At 45.5% G+C, this 26,048-nt stretch overlaps 2 protein-coding genes across 2 annotated transcripts in view; both read right to left on the bottom strand.

Annotated features, from left to right (window-relative positions):
- Positions 1-12,745, bottom strand: part of lrpprc (leucine-rich pentatricopeptide repeat containing) — a 46,475-nt gene extending 33,730 nt beyond the window's left edge. Inside the window, exons 1-15 of the mRNA XM_056435880.1 lie at positions 12,567-12,745; positions 11,629-11,831; positions 11,019-11,141; positions 10,340-10,461; positions 10,114-10,172; positions 9,775-9,861; positions 9,540-9,666; positions 9,234-9,378; positions 8,935-9,092; positions 8,733-8,838; positions 8,474-8,581; positions 2,713-2,831; positions 2,536-2,626; positions 1,847-1,916; positions 191-218 (exon numbers count right to left, since the gene is read on the bottom strand). Of these exons, the coding sequence (XP_056291855.1) occupies positions 191-218; positions 1,847-1,916; positions 2,536-2,626; positions 2,713-2,831; positions 8,474-8,581; positions 8,733-8,838; positions 8,935-9,092; positions 9,234-9,378; positions 9,540-9,666; positions 9,775-9,861; positions 10,114-10,172; positions 10,340-10,461; positions 11,019-11,141; positions 11,629-11,831; positions 12,567-12,745 (1,725 nt within the window). The remainder of the gene's footprint in view (positions 1-190; positions 219-1,846; positions 1,917-2,535; positions 2,627-2,712; positions 2,832-8,473; positions 8,582-8,732; positions 8,839-8,934; positions 9,093-9,233; positions 9,379-9,539; positions 9,667-9,774; positions 9,862-10,113; positions 10,173-10,339; positions 10,462-11,018; positions 11,142-11,628; positions 11,832-12,566) is intronic.
- A 945-nt stretch (positions 12,746-13,690) lies between these two features.
- znhit2 (zinc finger, HIT-type containing 2) lies at positions 13,691-15,956 on the bottom strand. Its single transcript, XM_056435883.1, has 2 exons — positions 15,886-15,956; positions 13,691-15,653 (listed from the first exon to the last, which is right to left on the bottom strand). Exon 2 carries the CDS (start codon positions 15,586-15,588, stop codon positions 13,888-13,890), a length of 1,701 nt encoding a protein of 566 aa, XP_056291858.1. The 5' UTR covers positions 15,589-15,653; positions 15,886-15,956; the 3' UTR covers positions 13,691-13,887.
- Positions 15,957-26,048: the final 10,092 nt, after the last annotated feature.

The following is a 26,048-nucleotide window of genomic DNA, read 5'->3' as shown; positions in this document are numbered from 1 at the left end:
AGATGGTATTTTTCATATTGTATATATATTTATATTCGGTGTTCTCTAAATTTGTTCTTTTTTTTCTTCTTTTTTTTGATACATGTAGGTTTTTTTATAGATCATTTTCAGCTATTACTATTTTTTAATCCTGCTGGTTGATATGAATAAGATTCTCCAGACACTGAATTTGGGCACAAGCGTGTCTTACCTTCACCATGAGCTCCACATCATTCGACCTGCAGGGGGCAGTAGAGGACAAACCATGAGCACCCAGTCCACATGCACCATCAGCGAGTTAACAAGACTCAAACATGTCAGGGTAAATGTGCAATTTGATCATAGGTTTTGCTTTTAAGTCACAAAATATAATAAATATTTTTTCTATTTCTAAAGGATTTTCCCTTATCTGGAATATAAACACACCTCGTAAATAGTTGAAATTAATAACCTTAATTGACTTAATTATCTGACAGCAGATGGGTTTTGACTCAAGGAATCATAATACCGACAGTCATGTTGCCATAGCTACTGAATTGACCGTGTAGTACAATACGGCAGGAAAGATTTTTCAGTTTGACGCTCTCGAGCCAAGAGTACCTGAGCGGAGAGATGGCAGTACAAGTGCCTGGGAAGCCACACACAGCCCAACCCAAACATATACACACACACACACTAAATGATGACAACGTGTGACATTTCTGGCGTTGTCAGCTAGTTGGTGGAAGAGGGGGATGAGAGGAAAAGAGAGAAGAAGGGTTCTTTAATGATTAAATTATCCCCTGACCTTATCTTTGACAGGGGCAGGTCCCGCATTGCAATGACACGGCGCTCGGCCACACACAGAGACACACACACACACTTCCCAAGTGACGAGCCCAATTATGACCCTGTCAGGCAACCTAACAGTCCGAGGAGTGTGTAGGTGAGTGTATGCGTGTGTTAATGCAACGAAAGCAAAGCAAATTGAAGAGAGAGAGCGAAATTCAGATGCAATAAAAAATACAGACTAACAATTTGTGAATAAACTGACTTTACACACAACAATTTTAGCAAAATAATCTGGTAGTTTACATTTATTTTGAGTTTTGAAATAAGATAAAACTCAATCTGCAATCATGCATTTCCTTGCACTGCCCCTGTTCTCCTCGTAACAAAAGAAAGAAAAATAAACCAAATAATCTTTACTTTATCCATTATATTGGATAAACCATCAGCATCCACTGAGTTAGTTACACATCAGTTACAACAAGGGATGTATTGGCTGAATACAAAGTTAAGCTCAAGCATTTTGACTTTTTAGTGGAAGAAATAACTTTGTTCCCTGCAGACAACTCAGCGTTTTTCCCTTTGACCTCCAGCCTTGCTCAGGGTGCTGTGCAGGGGTGTTTTTATGTGTGTGTGTGTGTAGTGCTAAACTGTAAATATTCATAAACACTCCCAACAAAAGCCCAAGGGTCAGCCCCTGGTCCTAAAGCTAACTGTGTGTGTGTGTGTATTTGTGTGTGTGTAGTCCGGGTATAAGGGCCAGTGGTGGGCATCTGCTAATTTACATATCTCCCACTGTGCTTTGGGGCGAGAGCTGAGCGATGACTGCCTCCATATGTATGAGGCAGCCGTGTATTTGTTTTTGATGGAGTGTTTTTCCCTGCAGCCACACAGACGCACGCGCACACACACACACACACAATGGTGTGATAGGCTGCACATGTCATCGTCATAGCATATGCCGTAGTGACCTCCATAGTGCTAAAGGCCTCCGTGAAACGCCAGTCAGGAGTTATGAGGCAAAATATGGAGAAATATGGAATATCAAATGATGGAGAACACATTAAGACATAAATAGTCGACGGGCTAATTGACTCACCTTCTGAAGCCCAAGATGAGGCTGCCGCGGAAACTACTGAGATCCATCGAGGGGCAGGAGGGGTCAGACACTAGAAAACAGAGAGGAGACCAACAGATAAGTGATGAAACGGAAAGGAAGAGTCTACATGAAGACTGATCAGAGCTGCTATTTTTCATTATTCTACTAAATATCCTACAGACTGGGGAAAAAACGGGACAGAGAGGGACAGTGATTAATAAAAACAACTTTTCTTCTATAAATGTCAAAAAACTATATCAAGTCATATCAAATCAATAAAGTCATAAGTGAGCTTTTTAAGGGTTTGCTGTGGCCCTAATGTGAGGGGGGAGTGTCAATTGGGGAACCGGAAACAGAGCGATGTATGTAAAAACGATGAGGATGTCGGAGACTAAAACGGGATGGAAGACAGTATACAGGAGGAGTCATCCATGATTTAACTGCCTTCTCCATCCAGTCCCTCTGCCAGCCTCTCGTTCTTTACATATTCACACAGACTAATCTCTTAAAAGGCCTGATGAGCACAGAGGAGTAAGTGGGCAAATGTGTGTGAGAGAGAGAGTGTGTGTCTGTGTGTTTGTAAAACACTGGTCAAATTAGCCTGCAGGCAAAGCAGCGATGATGGATGCTCAAGATGCAGTAGAGCTTCTTTGGACTCTATCAGAGTGATTGAGTGAGTGAGTGCTTACGTATGTTGTAGAGTTCGGCCAGGTTGCTAACAGCCAACGAACGAACCTCTGAAGACAGGAAGCTCTCCGAGTCCAAAGAGATGCCTGCCTCCTAAATAGATAAAAATCACCTTTATGTCAGCAAAAAACTTTTTAAATGTACGTTGGCCAAATGTGAACACACACGCAGTTGATCACCTTGAGGGCGTGTCGAGCTGCTTTCATGCTGGGGAAGACAGGGAGGATGTAGTTGGATAAAGTCTCCACATCGGGACACAACTCGAGCTCCTGCATGGCCTTAACCACCTCAACCACACCTGCAACACACACGTAAAGTCATTAATATCCACTTTGTGTCTTCGAAGAAACAAGTTTGATTGCAGAGTGTCAAATCCAAATTAACTGTTAGAAAAAACAATAACCCCCCCCCCCCAAAAAGAGAATGAAATCGGACTGAAAATACCAGAAATAGTGCGAAGGTTCTCAGAATCCATGTTGGTGACTTCAATGTCGTAGTCCCAAACAAAACAATACTCAATTTAATATCAGATAACACGGAGAAAAGCAGAAACCCCACACATTTTAGTGTGGTTTGGTATTAAATTATCAGACTAATTATTTCAGCTTGATGTCCAATGTCCATGGTGGTGCATGTTGAATACTATTGAAGTTTCAGGAACAAAAACATTTTTGTTTGACCGTTTTGTTTTCAATGACACGATGTACAGACACAGACACTTTCATCCACTCTCTCGTGCACAACCCCTGGAGTTGTGGGGGCACTTTTTTAAATACGGGTCGAAGAAATGAGCAGGCACTTTTTCTCACCCTTTCAGGAATATTGCCAGGCATTAAACAAACACACACACACACACACACACACTTCCCTCTCCACCTTGGACTGGAGGATACGTGTACATAAACACGCACTGGGCCTGAAGTGGACTCTTGCGCCATCACCCTGCTCTCGAGCGGAGGCCCGAGGTCCAGCCCGAGGGAAGGAGGCCAACACAGCCACATGCATATGGAACAGCCACACATGCGCTGCCCAAATGCCTGCAAGTGTCTGTGTGTTTGCGAGTGCGTGACCATGTGGAGGAGGCACTGCAGCACTTTGCATATGTCTGGGAGCGTGCCCATGAAGGACATGCATCTAAATGAAGGCATCAGCGGGTCCCCATGTGTGTGTGTTCATTCTCAGCGAGTGCTGCTATGTGCTTTACAAAAAAAATAAGGTGCCTCTATATGCTATAAATGACCACATGCAGTGTACCAACACACCTCGTTCCTATGCGGAATTCAGCAAACTGACCGAAAGTGCTTCCTTGAGTTGACACCTCAAGATGCTGTGTGTATTTACCCTCTCAGGTTCTAAAACACACACATATTTTACTCCTCTGGGGACGTATGTGTTCACCTGGCAGTCTCTTTCTTTAGCTAAATAATCGATGAGGCTCGGCTTTTATGCCATTAAAACCTGGCTGGAGCTGCATTATTCCAGGTAGGGGTACCTGAACCACTCCAACCATCCAGCCAGCCTTCCCCTCCATCGCTATCACTCATTCATCTCCTCCTCTCACTATCCATCCACCCTGCTTTCAAGAACAAGTAAACAGGCGATATACGCCTCTTTCTTCTCAATGGAGCATCCATCTGTTGTGTCATCCATCCGGCCATTCTTACCCCCTAATCGCTTTCATCCAGTCTTTTTTTATGAAAGGAGAGCAGGGGGCTCCTGCTTTCCTCCTGAATAATCCATAATCAATTTCACGGTGAGCCAGACAGACGGGAAACAAGTGAATGGAGAACTGGGAGTAAAAAATGCATAAGCCGGCCTTTCCTCCTTTTCGCTTTCCGGCTTCCGAACGTTGAGCTTTCATGATCAGCACTTTTCTGTTGTCTAACAAGAATGTTTGTGCGTTTACTTTTTATGTCAAGTCTGTGACAAAGAGCTTTTAATCAGTTTTCAGCTGAGTTTTCATTCTCATTATTTACACTGGCATGGCAAAGTCTCTGCGTGAATAAGTTGGCCTAGTAGGAGGTGCCATCAGATGGAAATACGAGCGGTTCTATTCCTACATACTGCTCTTGTGACTGAGGGGACTTGAACCTGTCGAAATGTCAGTAACACAAAAATACTATCTGAGAATAAATAAAGACCACTGTTAGAAAACTACACAAACTAATATGATATAATGAAGTGTCGTATACACTGTTCTTCCTTTAGGTCTTTGACTTTGTACTCCATCACACTTTTTTGCCTTCTCCCCTGTTCATACATTATAAATAAAGATTTGGCACGGAGGCCATCCAGGTCAGTCAGCATAAAGCCTGACATACCACCCGGGCAAGAAGTATCAAAATAGTGAGTTAAGCATGGCAGTGGTCACAAGATATCATCATCAGATTCATGTCTTCAGGTTAACTGTCACAGACGAGAAGTGAGGACGAAGAAAAGAGAGGAAAAGAGGAGTGGAGTGAACCGGCCGCCGTCATCTCCTCCCCGTCCTCGGACATGAGTACCTGTCACTTCTCCTTTTCTCTCTCCTCCGACACAATCTGTCTCGCCATCTCTGCGCGTCTATGCCTCTCTAAAGGTAGACTGCGTTTGCTGCGAGGCATTCACGGCTTGTCGTTTGAAAACAGAGTACGAAGACAATTTCCGTTTTCAAGGCTTAAAACTGAAGTTTCATCTTAAAATTGCATCATAAAAAAAAAAAAACGAGATCATTATTGCCTCTCATCCCACCAGTTAACTCGGCTGAAGTTGAAATACAGTTGATGGAGGGCTGCGTTACAGACTGCTGTGGCAGTGCTTCTGCAGCCCACTCTTACTTGACAGAGCTGCATTAAAGAAAGAGGGAAAGGGTTGAAAATGAGGCCACACAAATAGAGGCCGGTGTAGGTGGGAAGGCAGCGGCCAGGAAGGACAGCAGCCTAAACAAGGCAGCATTTACTTCTTTACTCTTCTGCACTCTCTCTCTCCCCCTCCCCCCCCCACCTCTTTCACGGTTCCCCATGTCAGATGGGATAAGAGCGCGCTGCGTCGCTAGGACTGACAAGCGGTGACTAGCTGGCGGCAGGTGGGAAGTATGGCCCAGCATATGCTTCTGCTAAACCCGCCAAATCCACACCTCATCAGAATGCAAAAGGGATTTTTTTCCTCCCCAACTTCTCTCCACCAATTCTACGGACCTGGCCTCTCTGCCCGCTAGTGACACCTGTGGACAAAAAGTGACACGGCGCTTAATATTTTATGGGCCGTGCACAGTGGGGCGCGTAATCCAAAGTGAATTCCCTCAGAGCGCTTGCATTTACATGAAGTCAAGTCACTCCTCATCAGTCACATCACCTGCACTGCACCCCCACCCCCCAAAAACCCCTCCCTCCCACACAATGTGGACACACGCACACATACACACCACTGCAGCCAATGAGTGTGAGAGGGAGCAGGAAGGAAAGAGGGGAGCAGGGAAGGCTGCATTTTTCATGAGGGTTAAGGCTAACACCATTGGAAACAAGCCACTGTGTTAGAAAAAGAGAAGTTTGCCCCCTTTCTTTCCTTCCGTCCTTCTTCCCTGTCTGTGATAACTAAATGGATGCATCCTGATGTGTTCGAGTGGCTTTGAGACTGTGCGGTTGGGGAATTCAAGTAAAAGTATGTGTCTGTGTGTGTGTGTGTGTGTGTGTGTGTGTGTGTGTGTGTGTGTGTGTGGTTGTGCATGTTTAAACTGATGTCTAGTCCTCTTTTGCATGCTGCCAAGCAAGGCGCTGAGGCGTCTCACCATTCAAACTGAGGATCCATCTGGACCGCACACAGAAGTCAATCTGCACCGACGCCACGCGGGTCTAACCAGCTTTTCCTCCCTGCCAGCTCAAATGCTGTCAATTAGCCGACAGGGGAAAGGCACATCATTTATTAATCGTTTAAAAAACCCAAAGAGAGAGCCAGAGCTCAGCATAAATAAAGCACTTAAAACCCGAGCCACTGCTGAACGCATTTGACAGGGTACATTGCTAATGAGTTGCGAATTCTGACAAGTCTTCTAATGCCGGCTATCTGTCACAGACGATTTCCTTCACAAAAACAAGGAAAAGAAAATACACATTTCCTTGAGCAGAGACACATGAACTGTACTTGGTGGCAGATGGAGAAGACAAACTTTAAAGACGTAAATACCAGTTTTACACCAAGTGTCCGAAGCAAAGTACGTCATGTCCAGCCGCCCACTTAAAGGAACAATGGTTATAATTTATGAGTGATAATCTGCCCCACATGTACACAAACTGTGTACTCCACTGATCACTATCATGAGAGGGGTAAATCAAATGATCTTTCAACGCTTTTCTGAATATTTTGCTCTTGCAAAATAAAAACATACATACTCCTCAGTATTTCTTCTGGTAATATGAGACATTTTTACAGAAACTAAATAAATACTCTTGTCCCTTCAGCTCGTTTGACTTACTTATACTTCAATTTAAATACCAGAGGAGATTGTATACAACCGGAAAATGTTTTGTTTTTGTTGGAAAAAAAATGGGCAAAAGAAACTAGGGACGATTTGGGTAAAGAATTGAGCTGAGATTCAAATTTGGAGGACGTCCACTGGAGCAGAATGACATCTGACCTCTCAGCCCCAGGCCCGTTTGTGTGTTTGCATGTGCTTCGGGCTTCTCACTCCCCCAGTGTCCCCAACAAGGAACTTTAGATGCCCCCCAGTTTGGGGCAAAGGTTGACAGATCAACCACCACTTTCTTCTTTCAGCAGCTTCTGCACGGTTACCACCATGTCGGCTATAACTTTAACCAAGAAAAGCCTCTCCTAAAATCCTTGATCAGCATACAGAGTTTGGTTATACTGTGATTGGAGCTTACTATTATACTCAAGTCAGTTTGTGCAGGAAATGCCAACATAAAAAGTTCCTATTTTCGAGGATGGAGACTTAATGGCAAAACACTGGCATTGACCCCTGACTCACTTTAAATAGTCAAATACGTGTCCTGTAGCCTTGCACCCAGGAGGCTTCATACAGGGGGGCAGATTTTGTAGATCGGGAAGTGAAATAAAAACTATGACATTCATGTCTGAGCGCACTCTTTGAAAGTCAGGGTGTCTCTTTGGCACGTCTGTCCAAAGTGGCTGACATGGGGAGTTCTAAACTTTGCGATCTATTACTAGAGCTCTCCAGAGAGACCTGCATGTGTGTGTTTGTGAGTATGCGTGTATGCATGTGTCGTTTCATCTCCTCCTGCTCCAACTCTCACGCAGGGATCAGACCTCTTTGCCCTTGACTGCCCCAGCACAGTGAAATCTGCCCCAGTTGGACCACTCTGTAGGGCATCAATATTTGAGGGAAACACTCCTTTAAAAGCTCTTTCTGGTAGAGAGGAAGTCATAATCCCCTGTACACCACAAACATAACAGACATGCTCATAAACTGAGAATATCATGCACCCCCAAAAAACAAAACTCTCCATTTCACATAGGATGCACAAACAGCTGGTGGGCACTTTTTTTTCCTTCTTGGGGCTCAATGGCACCCATTAAGTTCTCACATACACATGGGGTTGTTCACATGGAGCTGGAGTAGTTTCAGGATCAAACTACAAGCTTCTCACAACAGCTCACGATATTCACCTCCAAAATCTACTATTGAAGCTAACCGAATTCGAATTGGTAGCTTAAGCACAGCATAGAATAAACACATATGTGGCAACGTAATTAATTTGAAAACCTCAATTCAAAAATGTTTGGTTTGGTTTCTCTTAAACCAAGCAAAACTTCAGTTACATGAATAAAAAAGAGAAGCAAACAATTCCCAAGTACTAAAAAAGCATCCAAAAGAAATTAGTCATGTGGAAATGATCCCTGTAGTGAAGCTGCAGAGTCAAAGTCATACATCAGCACATTAAGCCTTGATATAAATGAAAAAGGTGTGTGTGTGTGTGTATATACCAGCTGTGTTGCCGTCTTTCATATGCGGAGTGAGGAGGGGCCAAAAGTAGTGCGGCCTTATGGGTAAGTTCTGTTCCTTCATCATCTTCATCAGCTCAAAAGACATAGCTGAAAAAATAAATTAAACATAAAGTTTACATGATATAAAGATATTATTTTCACAATTCAGTGTGTACAGAAATAGTGACCAAGGCCAATATGCATGCAAGTGGATGTAACGGTCTCTCTTAATCCAAGTTAATTCAAGGGTGTGCTGTACCTGTCTTTTTGGTCTCCAGAGCACAGGACAGAGTGAAGCTGAGTGCCGCAGTGTGCAGGTCAGAGTCCTGCAGCTCTTTGCAAAAGATGCCAATCTTCTCCATTGACTGTAGTGCACACAAAGACATCAGAAATGACATTTGAAGATACAAATGAACATGCAATAGGACTAGGTTAGGGGAGCAATGGGTGAAATGTTTTACCGTGTCCATGTTGACACAGTGACGGAGGAAGAAGTTGCCCAGGTTGGCGGGTTCTGTGTTGAAGCTTTCAGACTGCAGTGTGGGGAAAGTCTTAAGGATGTGAAAAGCCGTGTCCTCCTGGCTCTGGGTGATGAGGCTCAGGCACAAGTTCATGGCATCTACAGGAAGAAAAAGACATACTGATTCAGCTTGGCTTCATAAGACTGTCGAGATGATTGCAAATGCAGCATATGAGTATAGTTTAGATGCTGAAGACTACCGTGATGTGGAAATCAAGCATCAGGTGAGTGCGTTTGTACCTGGAACGAAGCCCCTCTCATGCCTCAAGCGCTCAATCATGTCTTGGATGTGCTGCTGGTGTCCGGCTTTGGCCAGAGTGAAGATGACCTGCATGATGTCCCTGTCCATCAGACTGGAGTCTGCACTCTCTGCTACCTCCATAGTCTGACACAGAGAGACAGAGGAGGAGGAGGGGGGACAGAGAGGATGAAGAGAACAAGGAAATATGTGAGTTTGGGAAGCAGTAGGAATGGAGGGAGGAGAGTAGAGAAGGAAGGGAGATGTGGAAAGGATGAAGAGAATGAAAAGCATGCATACACACACACCTGTTTCAAACTGTCCAGGTCTCCCTTCTCAGCGTAGGCGTTGAGCAGCGATATATAAGTGTCGGGACCCGGTTCAATTCCTGCCCCCTGCATCACCGACAGGATGTTCTTAGCACTCTCGATGTCCCTGCATAGTGACAGATGACAGCTGGTTTAGAATCAAATTATTCTAACACCAACACTTATTGTGGACCATTAAACACAGTACGCTGGGAGCAAAATCAGTGGCACTCACCCTGCACGAGCATGGCCGGTCACCAGGGAGTTGAAAACCACCTCAGTGATGGGCAAATCTTTGCTCTTCATGAAACCCAATATGGTGCTGAGAAAAAGGAAAAACACAGGTAAATCCAACTGCAATAATATATTTGTGTCTAAATAAAGTCTTAAAACAAATGTTTGGAGCTGTAAAAATATTAAGCAATATGCATCATTAAATACAAGAATGTCATACTTTTCACACTAAGTTTGACTGATAGGAAGCTGCCGTTTTGCAACTTTCTGTCTAGTGGCAGATGTCAGAGCACGAACTCTGTTGCTTGGTTGGTTCATGAATAGAACACAGTTTGCTCACCTGGCTCCCTCGATATCTCCATTTTGGCAGTATGCGGCTATGAGTCTCTGGTAGGTAACCTGGGCACACAAATAAAAAGGGAATCAAAATCTCCAGGTGTATAGGAAAAAGTCAAACGGATGTGAAGAATTCATCTGCAATGTACTGCAGAGCAACTACACTTCTTCCAAGGGGAGGCTGCTTCTCATCACTTGGTAGAAATCGTGTGTTTCCTGTCGGTGCTTACTCTGTTGGGCTGGACGTTAGCGGTTTCCATCTTGGCCAGAAAGTCAGTGGGGGAGAACTTGAACTCGTTCTGCAGGTAAACTTTCAGCAGTGCGTTGTAGTGACTAACATCATATTGTGCACCTGGGGAGGATAGTGTACAAGTATATAGTTTGAACATCTCCAACATACAGTGAAAAAAACTTTGATTTAACCCGCTAGCATGATTCAAAAGCTGGTTTTCTTGAAACATCGCCAAAACGACACCGTTCATTACAGCAAGAAGCCGTGATAAATAAAAAACAATGCATTGTTGTGTCTTTTAGACGGTCCTTTAACACATGTGTGACGAACGCTTCCTTCAGGAAAATCAACCAAAAAGCTTAAAATTGTTAACCAAAAATATTGTATTCTACATATGCTATTTAAACTTTTGCACCAACCAGATCCAATAAAAACATTACATTCTGAGCACCTCCTTGAAAACAGGCAGCCATGATTGACAAGCTGAGATCAATAATCACGTGACAAAGGTTCTGTGACTAAATGGCAGGCAGCTGATCACAGTGAAGAGAGAACAGGAGAAGTTTAAAATAGAAAAAAGTTCATAGTTTAATAAAAAAATAGCATGTGAAGACTCAATGGCAAGATAGTACTTTAAATAAGATGGTTATGCCGTTGCTGTTGGTGCGGCCTCTTACCCAACTCCTGCAGCTTCTCCCACACACGGTGTGCCAGCTCACTGCGCTCCTCCAGGGGAACCTCTGGCAGCAGCGAGCCACAGCTACGCAGCAGTAACAAGGCCTGGTTACCACTGGGATAACCTGCAGACACACACCAAAGAACCACAAATGAGGTTGGATGGATGGATGGAGAGAGAAGAAAAAAAGACAACAAAAGCAGAGAGTCAGAAGGTCTAACAAGAGGAAACAGAGCACGCTCACTTCGAGATGCGTTATATGATAGTTTCATGTTGCTCATGTTCAAGAAAACTTAAGAGGTATGGTGGAATACTACAATACTATCAAAGAAGCCTTTGAAGGTCAGAAACCAAGTTTAGGTCAGAAGGTCTGAGAATTAAAAAGGCAAAGTGATAAGCAATATTCCTGACTAGCTCAAGTTAACATGGTTGAAATGAGAAAAGCTATGATGCTGCAAGAAACTTTTCCTCAATAATACATCCGAGACCTCAGCCAACTCTGATTTGCAAAGGAAAAGTATGACTAAGCCGTCAGCTGTTTGATTACTTGGTGAATAACAATAAACTATCTCCATCTTGCCTCCACCCTGATCATTGATCAAGCTGCCCACCTGCCCTGCAGATATCGTGGAAGATGCGGAGCAGGAGGGTCTTGGTGATGCGACCGGTTCTCCTCACAGAGCTGTCCAGCTTGGCCAGAGCCCAGTCAAACTGCTCTGCCTGCTTGGACCGCACCACAACGCTGGCCTCATCCTTCTGCTCTCTGGCCAGGGCATAGTTACGCACACACCCCACCGTGCGTGGCCACACGCGACTGTAGAGGATTAGAGATTGACAGTAGAGGGTGACAGGAATGGAGGGAGGGGAGGAAGGTTTTACAAAGCAGACAGTCACAGATGAATAAAGTGTGGAAGAAGCACGGATGGATAAACAAAGTTCTTCTGTGGGTGAATGTGAGATTGAAAAGGTTCAGCACTGTGTGGATGCGTTGAGGGCTCAACAATACACACAAATACATATCTGCCTGGGTAAAGACTGTGTAATTTTCTTAAGAGCCATGAATGACCTTGACAAGAAGAGGCCCAGCAGTGTCATGTGTGTTACCCCTTAGCTTTTACATCAGCTGAGTTTCTCAAGCACTTCATGATAAAATGCTTCAAATAAGAGCTGCAGCATGACAGCGTGCACTGCTGGTCTCCAATGATGGGTATTTCCTTAATAAGCTATGATATAGCGAGCTCATACGAAATAGAGTAACAAACAAACTGATGGCCAGCAGTTGCATCAGGATCACGAGCCAAGTTGATGTCATTGGCCTAAATAATGAGCCATGTTTAGCAAATGGTTAACCCTGCAGCTACCTTTTTCTAACATGAAAAACACATGTTAGCACCACACATTTAATAATGCAGCTCATAAAAGCCTAGTGTGGATACGCGTGTGTGTGTGTGCGTGTGTCTCTAGCGGTCATTGAGCCTCAATGACATCTGCGCTTCTCGCTCACGCGTGGATCACAGCTAACGAAACCGGCTAACAGGCTGCATGATACCTGGACGCGTTCCCCGACGCGGGGCCGGTCTGTCGGGTGCAAACTCCGAGCCTCCCGCCGCCGAGAGCTCCGCTGTACAGCCGAGCGAGCGGCGGCCCGTTTCTTTTGGTCCCTGTGATCTGGATCAAGCCCGAAGGCGAAAGCTTGAGTAGCCGGGCTGATCTCAAGAGCGCAGCCATTTTTTTTCCTGTCTGTCGCACTGTGGAAGGGCATCCGCACCACGTGACCCATCACAGAAAGCAACGCGAGAGCACGTGAGCAGCGTGCGGAAAGTATGTCGCAATATCACACAGTACAAATTGTCACCCCTTAGGAGTCGTGCATTGAAAATATATATATATATATATATATATATAATAAAATATATATATATATAATTAAATTAAATAAAAAATTATAATTAAAAAATATATATATTACACAAGTATCATGCCAGAAATTGCAATTACACTCACCAAAAAAAAAAGTACGAGATTATGGACAGCTATTCAACACAAATAGTAAACATTTAACAGAAATGCACACTATAGATAATTGATAATGCTAGAAGTGAGTCGCATAACATTGATGGAATTAAAAATGGATGCACAACGGGTACATAATATGACATTGTGACCAAAGATGCTTCAAATGTCCAGTCCCCCGGCGTGTGGTATTGTGAATGACATTAAGCATTTAAGGCCATACTAGGTTTGTATTTGATGGGTTCTAACTATTGATAATTTTTTGTAAAAGTGTCTCTATAATGTTGCAGCTGGTAAAGGTAGTTCTACAGCAGTATAGATGTATGCGTAGTAACTAAAGTATAGTAACTAAATGCAGTGGTAGAAGGGGCATAATATGAAACACAATTGTACTTTCATAATGTACTTCTATACATTCCAACACAGGTGCCATGAATAATGCTGTAAAACTGTTTAAAAGTTGTACATGAGTATACTTTTATTTTATTATAAAAACTAATATTGTTAGACCTGCAGTTTGTCAAAATACATTCTTATAATTACATTTTCTGTGAATTACGCAGAGACCAACACAACAAAACCAAAGTTGTTTGTTCTTGTTAAACTTTTAAAAAATGGGTTTCCAATATATAATGTAAGAAATTATTAAATCAAAAAAGATACCTCCTTATATTTTATTGGAGCAAAGATTTTTTTTTACAGAATCATAATTTCTAACTTTATTTACATTACAAAATACCAGTATAACAGGATTGGACCTGTAATTACCTTTTAGTAGCTACATGTTGCAGTGCATTATTCATGACATTTCTATTACACCATAAACATTGACAAAAATCAATATGTTCGAAGAGGATTCATTTTTTCAGTTCTTCAATTAACTGACTCTTGCCTTTGCGCTTCCCTTTCTTCAAGATCTCCTCAACAACAGTCTTTTCTTTCTCCATGCTGCTCCTTACGCTCTCTCTTTTACTGTGTTCGTTCCACAACTCAATAGCTAGCCCGCGAATCCTGGGAGCATTGTCCAAAACCCAAGCTTGAAAGAATTCACACTTCTTGCTGGCCAGGAAGTACTTCCGTCTCTTTGCTCCTTCTTCTCCATCTTTAGAAAGAGCTGCTCTGGCCTGGGAGAGCACTGAGCGAAGCTGACTGAAGGCTGCCAGGCAGTATCCCGTCGCATCCTTTCTGTCTCGGCCGGTCGTGATATGAGCCACGGCTTCCACCGCCCTGGCCGGGGCAAGAGGATCCTCCTTGTCCAGGTAACCTCCACTCAAAAGGAGAGTTTCTCCACAGTCTAATGCCTCTTGGACAGAGTTGAACACCCTGCTTGAGCTCAGTGCCTCAGACAAAGCAAGAATCATGTCACAGAACTCAAACATCAGTGAATCAGTGTCATTATTAAACAGGCACAGGGAGGAGGTGTAGCCAAAAAGAGCATTTACCAAACCGTAGCATACAAGCGGAGACGGATTTGCACACATGGATGTCAATTTGGGGATTTTTGCAGAAATTTGAGGGACACCGAGAACTGCTGGACTTCCCTTTTCTTTGCTCGTGTCCATTTTATTTCCCCCTTTAATCGTTCTCAACTTTGTAGCAGATTTGCCCAGATTCTGAACCACTTGTTGATCAGCATCCTGTTCGGCTATAATTGTTGCATCTCCACTCTCCAGTTTGCTTACTTCCTCCTCAAGCACCTCCACCAGTGCTCTCCCTCCATCCTCATGCTCCTCCCACCACGGCTTCCACAGGGGAATCAGTTCGCCAAGCGCTCCGCCCTTCATCAGACCCATGAACATTTCTTTCTCTTTACTATTAAGAACTTCCCACAGCTCCTCTTCGGAAAGCGTATCAATGTCCAGCCCTGAGAGTCGATCAGCCAAGTCCAGCTCTCCTTCTGCACCTTCAGCGCCCTCATCCGTGTCTCCATGCAGCGGCTCGCCTCCTCCAATCTCTTCAAGTTTTCTCAAAATGTCCTCAATCTCTGTTTCACTCTCTCCCCCAGACTGTTGAAGCTCTGCTAACCTGGACAGGAGCTCCACAACCTGCACGTTCTCCATCGCTTCCCCTTCACCTGTGTCGTCCTTTAACACACTTTCCATCCCCCCATCTGTATTATCCGCCTTTTGTCTGAGTCCCACAAGGATCTCCTGCATTTTATTCCTCCCTTCACGTTCTGTTTTCCCCATATTCTTCAGCTCCTGCATTACAGACTCCTTGTAAAACTCCTCAGAGCACACAGAGTGATCTGGGCTCTGGTAGCAAGCCAAGCCACAGTACTGCAGGTTGCACCGAGGACAGGTGTAACAAGAGGGCTTACATTTGCACAGCATGCAGACTGCACTCCTCCTGGCGTTCCCATCCACAGCTGCCTCCTCTTGGGTCTCGGCTGGCTTGAGAAACTCCTCCTGCCCGGAAGCAGCGCCTCTGGACGGGAGCAGAACCCCATCTCTGGACACTGTGTCGGGCTCTGCGTCAGTCCACTCCTCCTTCGGACCGATGTCTGTGAGGAGACTCCTCACGGACGCAGGAAGTCTCCGTCGAATTAATGAACTCATTGGTTGACCGAGTCGAAGCCCAATATTCTAGCAAAAGGAGGAAGTCCAAAAGAGGTAATCTAAGACTGGAAGAAATCAAAATCATAGTAGTTTAGTTATTTAGTAGGGATGTGTATCATCTTTAGCTACGTAAATATCCCAACGTTGATTTTAGTTTGAGGTTCTACGTCACGTTGCATCCGTAAAACGCTTTAAAATCACTTTAAAAGTCGGAACCAATGCTCTGCGGATGAAGAGCGATGTTAATAAGACAAGCTTTCCTCGGTGTTAATATCTTAAAGAACAAAATATACTTACTTCCTAGCACAAGCACCAACACCAACAACAACGTTTCACGTTTGTTGTCCAGATCTTCCCGCGACGTCGCCTGTTGATGACGTAGAGTCGGTTTACATGCGCGGACTTTTTTTTCTTCATTTTCTTCACAGCTTTCACGGACATTTGAAAAGGCAGTGCAATCAGAGTCGGATGCGTTTAATATTTTGTTAAATTACATTTGAAAAAAAAAAAATTCTTGAAATTATTTCACTGCATATTTTGTGATAAAATCTAACTGTTCTGGAGTTTTCAGTCATGTAGGCCTACCATGATCTTCATCAGCAAATGGAGTTGGCCCAGGTGTCATGTTAACTTGAAGGACATCTGGCTCATGTTGACTTAATGCAGAAGAATGAAGGTCAAGAATAAACTAAAAAGTCAATTAAACTATTAAAAAATATGTAACCTATGAAATTGGATGGCTTAGAATAATTTGTTAACCTTAAATAATCAGAATTTCATCAGCATAATATATAATTACTTACAGATATTTGATATAATTCAAAAGTTTGGAAAAGGAAACTGAGCAAATGGACAATACAAATCATGTTTTCCTGATTGCGTGATACCATGTTGCTTAATTTTAAAACGATATAAAAAAAATATTTATTTAATATTCTACAGACCATTTTGAAGATAATCCAGGTGAAAAGAACACAACCTTTCAAATACAAAGTCTAATCAGTAAAACAGTGTATTGCAATTTGGTCATATAGGTTGCCTGCCCCCTCACCCCGCCTACCCACAGCCCTCTCTACACCCTCCTACCGTCATCCCGTCCCTTCGAACCACCCTCGACCTTCTCCCCTTTCCCCCCTCTGCAGCCTCTCTCCCCACCGACTCCCTAACTACCTCCCATTCCCATCCCCCTTCTGCCGTCTAACCCACATCTCCCCCGCCTTTTCTTTCCGCCGACCTTCCCTCCCTCGACCCTCTCCCTCCAGACCTTCTCTTCCACGCCGTCATCATCCCCCTCGCCGACCCCGTCCGGCCCTCTGAGCCTTCCCCTCGACCCGCTTCCGCTTTACTCCTTCCCTGTAACAAACCCCTGGAACGAATGACTATCAGACCCTTCCGCCCAGCGCGCTCGAACGAACCGGCAAATCCGGGTCCAAAGACCCACCGCTTCAAGAACGCCCCCGGGTGGCCGCTGAACTATTTACGTATGTCTCTCAGCGCTCTCGCTCCCTCCTCAAACCTGACAGGAAAACCAACGTAATGATAACTTCCGACCCGCAACCTCCCCCTTCAACTCTTCTTTGTAACAAAGACGACATAAGCTTCACAATACAGCCCCTCCCTCACACACCTGAAACACACGGTCACTTCCGTAACCCCTCGGACGAGCAGCTGCGAAACCTCCAATCCACAATCTCCTCTCATCCTGCAGCCTTCCGCCTGCAGCCAACCACACGTCTTCATCATCGACCATCCCCACCCACCCAATTCATCCGAACTTTCCACCTCCATAATCCACTACATCCACCATGCCCGCCTTCCTCCTCCGGCGCTGCTCCTCCCGCCACGTACCTTCCCTTGCGCACCTACGCACACCACTCAGCATCGGCTGCTTACCGCGCCAGCAATGAACCACTAATCATCATCCGACCGCAAACCTCCTTTTCTCGCCTACGCGCCCCACCACCTCATCTCCACCTCCCGCTCCCACCAACAAATTCCGGGTATCAGTCTACCGTCAACCAGCACTGATGACGTCACGACGCACCGTGGCATGAGGCCCATCAAAATCTCTCACTTGGCCGATCCCACCTTTTCCAGCCAGGCTCAGTCCATCTATCCATTGAACTCGCAATATCCCTCGCGCACGCCAGCACCATCCACCAGGACGTCGCCGGATCATGCCCGCTGCCAAGCCGACCTCACCATACACAACCCCACCTTGTCATATCACATTTGCCAGCTGCCTCTGTACAATCCCAGCCATTTTATAATACCCAATACACTCCGTAACATCCAGTCACCATAATATCACAATACAATAAAAAGACCTTATACAATAATAATAATAATAAAACTTGCCATAAAAATAGCCCCTAAGTCCCAAAGCACATCAGTGAAATAGCCCAACAAGCAATAACTTACAAAAGTAAAAACAAAATTAAAACAACTTACAAGTCCACTACGCTCCAACAGGAGCGAGATTCCTCCCTTCCAGCCCTCATAAGCTTCCGCTGCTAAAACCCGCCGCCGGTGCCCGTGAGACCCCGCTGCCGCCGCTGGATTACCGCGCTTACCTCTCTGGCCACTGAGCCCGAGGACTCGCCCTGAGCACGCGAGGGGGGCCGGCGGCCTCGATTCCCCCGCTGCGAAGGAGGCTCGAGGGCTGCGACGTACGAGGCGCCAGGCGGCCCCTCATCGTGGAGGGTGTCACGCTGGTCCCCGCGCTCCATCGGGAGGAGGACACAGATGCGCCGATTACTGCAGCCTTCCCCCTCCTGCAGCCCGGCCAGATATTTGACAACGGGCGGGTCAACACAGCCATCGGTGGGTTCCTATAAAGACTGCTCTCCCCCATCTCTCCTCCGCCACGCCGCACGCCAGCGCCTATCCAGTTGCAGCAACTACCAGAACGGTCGAGCACTGCCAGGGCGGGCTCCAACTCCCAGCTTCGCCGCCCACGCGTCAGAGCGGTCCTAGTGCAGACTGACTCCTAAGCCACCCATCTAAGCCTCCACCCTTCCCTCAGCCTTCATGCCTCGACTTTCACATCATACTCCCATCGACCCTCCACTCTCTCTCCATCACCACCCTCCCTGCTCCTCCAGTGATCCCCTGCCTCATCCCCACCTACATCCCCTCCACAACACCCCCCTTCCTCCACCTCCTCTTTCCTTCCTCGCTTTTCACCCCCCCCCTTACATCTCTCACCCCCCCCCATCCCCTTTCCTCTCCCAGTAATCTCCTCTCCCTGCTAACAACCTCCTCCATCATGCTCATCCAACAGCCACCTGATCTCTGGTCATCTCTCAGGTCGTACCCCAAAGGCCGTTTTTCCAGCAGAGACCGCTGGCTCTCCGGAGCCGCGCTTGCCCTGGCTTGCAGCCGGCCGCCATCCAGCCCGCCGCCGCCTCCTCCTCGCGCCCAGTCCTCCACCCTCTCGCAACCGGAGGCATCCTCCTGGCATACACGAACGGTCCAGCGCCGGCCCGCTCGAGCTGGTCTCTAGCGGCTGCAAATTATCCCACCTAGCCGCCCGAGGCATTCCCGAGACTGCAACGACAACACTTTTTCTCGTGCAGGTCTCAAAACCCATCTCACTCAACCTCGCCGAGTTGACATCAGGGCCATCAGACGGCTACCACAGCCACATGCCTCTCACTCACCATGCCCACACACCCACACCAATCTCTCACCTCCTCCCCCGACCACCATTTCGCCTCTTCTCCATCCTTTCAACCTACATCCCCCTTACCTCACGACCCCCCCTACATCCCATCCCCCCCCCCCCATCCCCATCATCCCTTCCTCTCCATCTTTTCCACCCCTATCCCTACCCCCCTCACCCCCACCTCACCCCCAACCCCATCCCCCACCCTTTCAACCAACCTCTCTACCCCCTCCTCCTCCATCTGTCCCACCACCACGCCTTCCGGCTTCCTGCTGCAACCTGTGGTTGCACCTCACCCCACCGTCCCTTCCTCCGTCCTCGATTCGTTTCACAGGCACCCCTCCCTCCCTCCCCCTTCCTCCCCTCCCCTCTCCCCCTCTCCTTCTCGTACTTCCACCTCAACTTCCTCCCTCCTTGACCTTCCCTCGCATTTCTCTCCCGATTCTGTCTTTCCTCTTTCTTCCCCCACAGGTTTCATGGATCTCGCACCTACTCACCACCCTCTTCTTCAGCCTTATCGCCTACCTACCTTTACCCTACTAACCTTGCACTCGCTTCCATGCCTTCGCTACTAACCTTCATGGACCCTGCCTACACACCTTACCTGCCATCTGTCACACATCCACTCACTGCTGGGCACCTATCGCCCTCACCCCACCACACTCATCCTCACCCCTATCATCACATTACAGTATCAGCCTAACTACTCCCATATCAGTCCTACCACTGTCCCACCCCTGACTGTCTCAATAATTTGAATGTTTTCTCTCGATCTCATCTAACCATAGTAATCGACATCCACTCTTTTCTAACTCTTGCAATCTTCCCAAGCCCTGCATCACATACATCCGAGCTTTTGGGCGCATCAGCCAGCCTCCAAACACAAACACATAAACACGCAACAGCGAACTCCACTCCAACGAACCAACAGCCAAACTCCAGCTCTTCCGCTTGCCGCTTGCACAGCGCAGGCACAGAGCCGATCTAGCTCCACAGCCAGTATGCCCGCATCCCTCCAGCTTGCTCCGCCCTCCAGCGCTTCCCACTCCGCCCACGCCGACCCGCTCCATCCATAACCCCACGCTCAGCATAACGACCAAGAGCAACAACTCTCTCACCTTTGTCTTTGGATGCCTCCCTCACTCTGCCACTGTCCTCTCCTCCCTCTCCTCAACTCACCCGCTGCTGTCTCGGGCATGCACGCCCTCCATTGCTTTTTTTGGGAGCATCTTTGGACGCTCTGCACACACAGCACTTCAACCCCTCAACCCTCACCCTCAACCTCAACCCCCCCCCACCCACCTCTCAACCCCCCGGTCCCTCCTCAGAGCACCCTCCCTCTTCACTTCACACCTTCCAACATAATCAACCCTTCATCTTCCAATATTCTTCAACAAAAACTGTAACATGTATCATCATAAACTAACTGTAAACATGAAAGGTTAGCGAGGTTTTACAGATAGAGAGGGAGAGTTTACCCATCTCATTCAGGAATCAACCATGCGTGATCATTCAAACACACATTCACGCCGCCTCTCCCTTCATCTTCGCCTCTCCCTCCACCTCCCCCCCCTGTCTTTCCCGTATTTCTTCCCATTTACTGGGAACACACGGATTAGGGACTCGCAAGAGCCAGAAGAAGAGAGAGAACCACCCCCCAGTACAGTCTCCCCCCCGCCGTTCCTCTTACCACCACAGCGCAGTCCAGCAGAGCACACTCCAACCCCTCTTCTTCACTTCTCCCCCGCTCCAGATATAATCAATCCTTCCTTTCATTTATTACAATACAATACTGTAAACATGTATCACTGCTGGCGTGGTTTTCCTTAGTGAAAGATGAATTGGTCTATTAATTTAATGTAGAGCCGGTCTCAATCTGCTGCCATTGATTGTTATTTCATCCACTCAGTTGTCTAGAAAGCTGAATCTGTATTAATTCTCACTCACCAACACACACAAAGTCTTCTTTATGCAAACTGTTGACTAACTGAATACATCTATCATGTTTCATGAGGTGTAGTGGTGGAACTGCCCACACACTCGAATGGCTTGTTTAGTCAAAATTAAAATGGTTGATAGCAGAGACAAGCTTATCCGTAGGCTAGCCTGGAAAGCAAATGACAGAACAAACTGTTGTGTTGAAAAGTTGTGACTTTTTTAAAGCTAGAGCTTCCTTATTGTGGGAAAGAAGCCAGGCAGAGTTGAATGACTCATCACAAGCATACACAAACTGTCCCTCTAGTCTATCTTTCTGTCAGTCTGTACATCATGCATGTCTGTCTACACGTGGGTCTTCCTGACTGTGCTGTGAGTCTACATCTCCCGTGGGGCGGTTTGCTATGAGGTGATTGTCTCCTGCAGGGGGTCAAGCATGGTAAAGGTCACGCAGGTGGGGAGTTGTCAGATGGCCGTCCACCCCTCACTGGGCCAAGGGGTTCCCGTGCCGCCTGTGAGAGCCCGTGGGGAAAGAGGGAGGAAGAGGGGGGTCTGAGGTCGACGTGTGCCATGCTGTCTTGGCCCCGCCCCTGGCTGCCGGGCCAGCAGTCCTGTGTGGGCTGCTGCCTCCTCGTGTCTCCTTTGTTCTGCCATGGCATGTCTTGTGACATGTTAGTTAACCCCCCCACCACCTCCCCCCTTCCCCAACACTGAATCCACAAGCTTACTGACTGACCAATAGACTGGTGATATGTAGTAAAGTCTCATCCAGGTGAGGAACGCTTTTTGTCCTCTTTGCATGAGCTTTGGCAAAGGTTGGACTTGTTTTGCTTTTAGTCTAATCAAAGAGGGAAAATATGGTCATTAAAAAAAGTTGTATGGAGTGAATAATACAGTAACCACTCGGACAACAGGACAATTCTAGAAAACCTATATTTATACCTTTAAGCATGAATATAATACATGGTGTCATGTCCTTCAAAAAATACATATTGTATACCTGCCAATTATTCAACACACATGTGGCAGTCACTATACACACAAACACACAACATCCTTTTTAATGAGTTAATAATATGCAGATCATTAGTTTTGTACTATAAATCCAATGCATGATGCGTGTTAATTATCTCTTCTGATATACAGTGTAGTCCATGTGGAGCTCAGTTCATGCTCCTCAGCCTTACTACACTAATTGCAGGGGTTAAGAAAGAGATCATATTTTAAAATGGGATTGTAGTGCAAAACACACACAAAATACAAAAAATGCACTTGACAAACACTAACACACACACACACACTCACACACTCACATCCCGCTGTCTGCCACCAGCTGATAGGTGACAAGGAACATGCTCTGCCTTTTGGGCATATCCAGCCCTGGCATGTCTAGCTGTCTACTATACAGCAGCTGTGTTTGTATGTGTGTGTGTGTGTGTGTGTGTGTGTGTGTGTGTGTGTCTGTGTGTGTGCGATAAAAGAGAGTTGTGCCATGTTGATGTAGACTGTTCTGTCACCTGTCAGCCCAAAAGGATCTGGTATAGGGCACACAAAATGGGTATGTGTGTGTGTGTGTGTGTGTGTGTGTGTGTGTGTGTGTGTGTGTGTGTGTGAGAAGGGGGGGGGGGGGGTTCTCATGAGAAGTTTCTACTTCTGCACATGCAAACAAACTTGAAAACATGAGTAAACTACTTTGCGACAAAATCATAATATGAAATGGCTGAATGGTGCACAGCATGAAATATGAAACCATATTAAATGCAAGCCTCTAGTGAGTGTAGAGATGGAAGGTGTACTAATACCCATAGCAACAACACTCTCTCTCACTCACTCCCTCTCTCTCTCTCCCCATCTCCCTTGCTCTCTCGTCCTCCTTTCATATATCCATAAACCTTTTTTCATGAATGAACCCAGAAATGTAAGCTCAGCTCCCCAGCATGAAAGCATCAATGTACTCCTTCAATAATGCATCTCCAGGATCTATTATTTACCTATTATTATAAGGCTTCACTGTGCACACACAGACCCCTCCTCTTCCCTCTCTGTCTTCCTTCCTTTAATTGACAACCTTTGCGGGGTCACTCAATCCATATAAACAAATCCCTGTTTCCTGTGCAGCTCCTTAATCTGCCTCGACCAGTGGACCCTCCCTTTGAGTGTGTTTGTGTGTGTGTGTGTGTGTGAGTGTGTGTGTGTGTGTGTGTGTGTGTGTGTGTGTGTGCAGGGTGCAGTGCGGCGTGTGATGTGCTAAAACACAGTTAGATGGAGCGGTAGCCTCTCGGTGACCTAAAGCGTCTCAGTAGAAACAAGCAGGAAGAAGGAAAAAGAAAAAGAAACCTTCCAGCAAGAAGTCAACCATCTCTCTGTCTCTGTCGACAAAGGCAGGAAATAGAGGGTCTGATATATCATGGTAGCCTACCCCAGTAATTTCATGTACTTTTAAGCTTGAAGCTTGGATAAATAAAGCATAAATCACATTTTTATATCATTAAATTAATTTAAAGTATTTAGCATTTACTAATCAGAATAAAGACAAAGGTAAAAAAGTGTAATTGTGAGGATAGGAAGGTATCTTATACAGCGGACCTTTATAAAAAAGACAATATATAGAGAAAAAATGTTGGTAAAAAAAAAATACTGAAGATCTAAAATAAGATATGAATATCTATTTAATGCCAGTGAGTTAAATTATGTGGAAAGTGTTTTTATTTTTATAGTTTTTGTGACAAAACAGAGCTTTGCTCAAAGTTTGCACGGTTTTACAGGAGCAGGTTGTGGAACAAGCCAACAGCAATTGGGAATAGTGTTTGCAACACGACATGTCCTCGTCAGTAGAGTGACAGACGTGAACACGTTGAGCGATGACATTCAAACCCCTTAACAAGCAGCAACTAGTCAATACAAACTCATGCTGTGCAGACAAACATCATTTGAATGCACTTGACTTGGCGTTCCCAACGTTTATATCGAGACCAAATACCCCAGGATGAATTTGGAAGGGATTGTATCCAGTAACTTTGACACCCAAGACATCAAGAATATTCCTATTTTATTATTTGGTACAAAATATAGCATATGTAAGAACAATATTATAATAGAATGTTTAAAAATGAATTTTGTAGCACTTTTCTATTCTGTGTAGTTTGGCATCTCTTGACTGGTTAAAAAAATAAAAGCAGAGTGAGACTTCCATGTTCTTCCCTCTACTTCCCCTTCTCCATCACACCATTCCCGCAGGAGCAAACCTGAGACTGACTGTGTATCGGTGTATCACCCGCCTCCATCTGTCTAACCTCCGGCCCCGCCTCCCTCCATCCCCACGAGAGGGAGCAGCGGATCCCGAAAAAAGGAGGAAGGAGCGAAAGAGAGAAGTGTGTCTGTGTCCCAAAGGATTGGTGTCTGTCTGTCCATATCAGGAAGTGAGAATGTGATGGCAGGAGAGGCAGAGCAGAGACATCCCTTCAGTGTGTATGTGTGTTTGTGTGTGTCTGTGTGTGTGTGTGTGTGTTGTTGTATGGACCTTGTTGCGCTGAGGTGTCATATGTGTGAAGATCACAGTTTCAAGCTAGTGGCAACCAGGGATGACGCTCTAAATCACTGAAAGGCCAGAGAAAACTGTGCTGTGATATGTTGTGTGGGTATGTGTTTGTGTGTGTGTTCATGTGTGTGTGTGTGTGTGTGTGTGTGTGTGTGTGTGTGTGTGTGTGCCTGTCTTTTGGGACATTTGATGGAGATTACAGTAATACCACTTTTAGAGTCTGAAAGTGAAAATGTTTTGAAGCATGTCACCTTGAAAAAAAAAAAGTGACATATTTTTATATAGACCCTTATGTACACACACACACAAACACACACAAACTCGCACACACACATGCACACACACACACACACATTTTGTCATCTTTGTCAACATCACCCGCCGTGTTCCAAATGTAATTATTTGAATTGATTTCGAACTGGATGTTTTTAAAGACATGTTTCATATAATTGAAGTAATGCTCAGGTTGGAGTGGCAGACCATGTATCCTTAGTTTACCTTTCAGCTAGGTTTTTCTAGTCTTTTTCAACTGCTTTATACTTTTAAAGTAATAATCTCAAAGATGTGCATTTAAATCTGTGTTTGTTAATATTAATATCTTAATGAGGTTACACAATGTGGAGACTATGGCTCAGCGGTTGAGCGGCTTGTCCTTCAGTCAAAAGAGTGGTGGTTGGGATCCCCGGCTCCGCTGGTCCATGTCCATGTGTCCTTGGGCAAGAACTTAACCCCAAATTTGTCCCAAATGCTGTGCTTTTCGTTGTGTTAATGGTTTGATTGGTTGGTTCTGATGGGCAAGCGGCACCTTGCATGGATGGGTGTGAATGGATGAATGACATGTAGTGTAAGTACAGGTCCACTTACCATTTTTTCTGAATCACAAATTGGGTGTTTGTGGAAAAATTCCCAGGAAAGAACATAAGTGACACTCAAAATCTTTGCAAAAATCTTTCAAACATTCATTTGATACATGTAATGCTCCTTTTATCAAACTTTTAAAAATCAATACAGTCAATACAATCAATTCTGTCTATTGCTTCTAGCTTAATGTTTCAACCATTTATCCATTACCGTTTGCTAACTATTTTGACGTTGAGCAATAACTTTCTCAAGCATGCAATACTTTTATCTAACTATCTCTCTCCATATATCCAGATGTTTTTTTCTATGTTATTCATGCTTCACTCAGCTTCTCTTCAATCTTTCCTCGTAGGCTATCCCGATAACTGAAGTCTGCTCTTGTCTGTCTGCAACACACTCATCTATATTATGCATCATACACAGTATCCACGGCATATGTACACACAAAAACTGTGTGGA

This window comes from Pseudoliparis swirei, chromosome 17 (assembly GCF_029220125.1).
Source record: "Pseudoliparis swirei isolate HS2019 ecotype Mariana Trench chromosome 17, NWPU_hadal_v1, whole genome shotgun sequence".
Lineage (NCBI taxonomy): Eukaryota > Metazoa > Chordata > Actinopteri > Perciformes > Liparidae > Pseudoliparis > Pseudoliparis swirei.
This window is presented reverse-complemented; position numbering and strand designations above follow the sequence as displayed.

Excerpts from the sequence above, each read along its gene's own strand:
- znhit2 (XM_056435883.1), bottom strand. The coding sequence starts at position 15,588 with ATGAGTTCATTAATTCGACGGAGACTTCCTGCGTCCGTGAGGAGTCTC.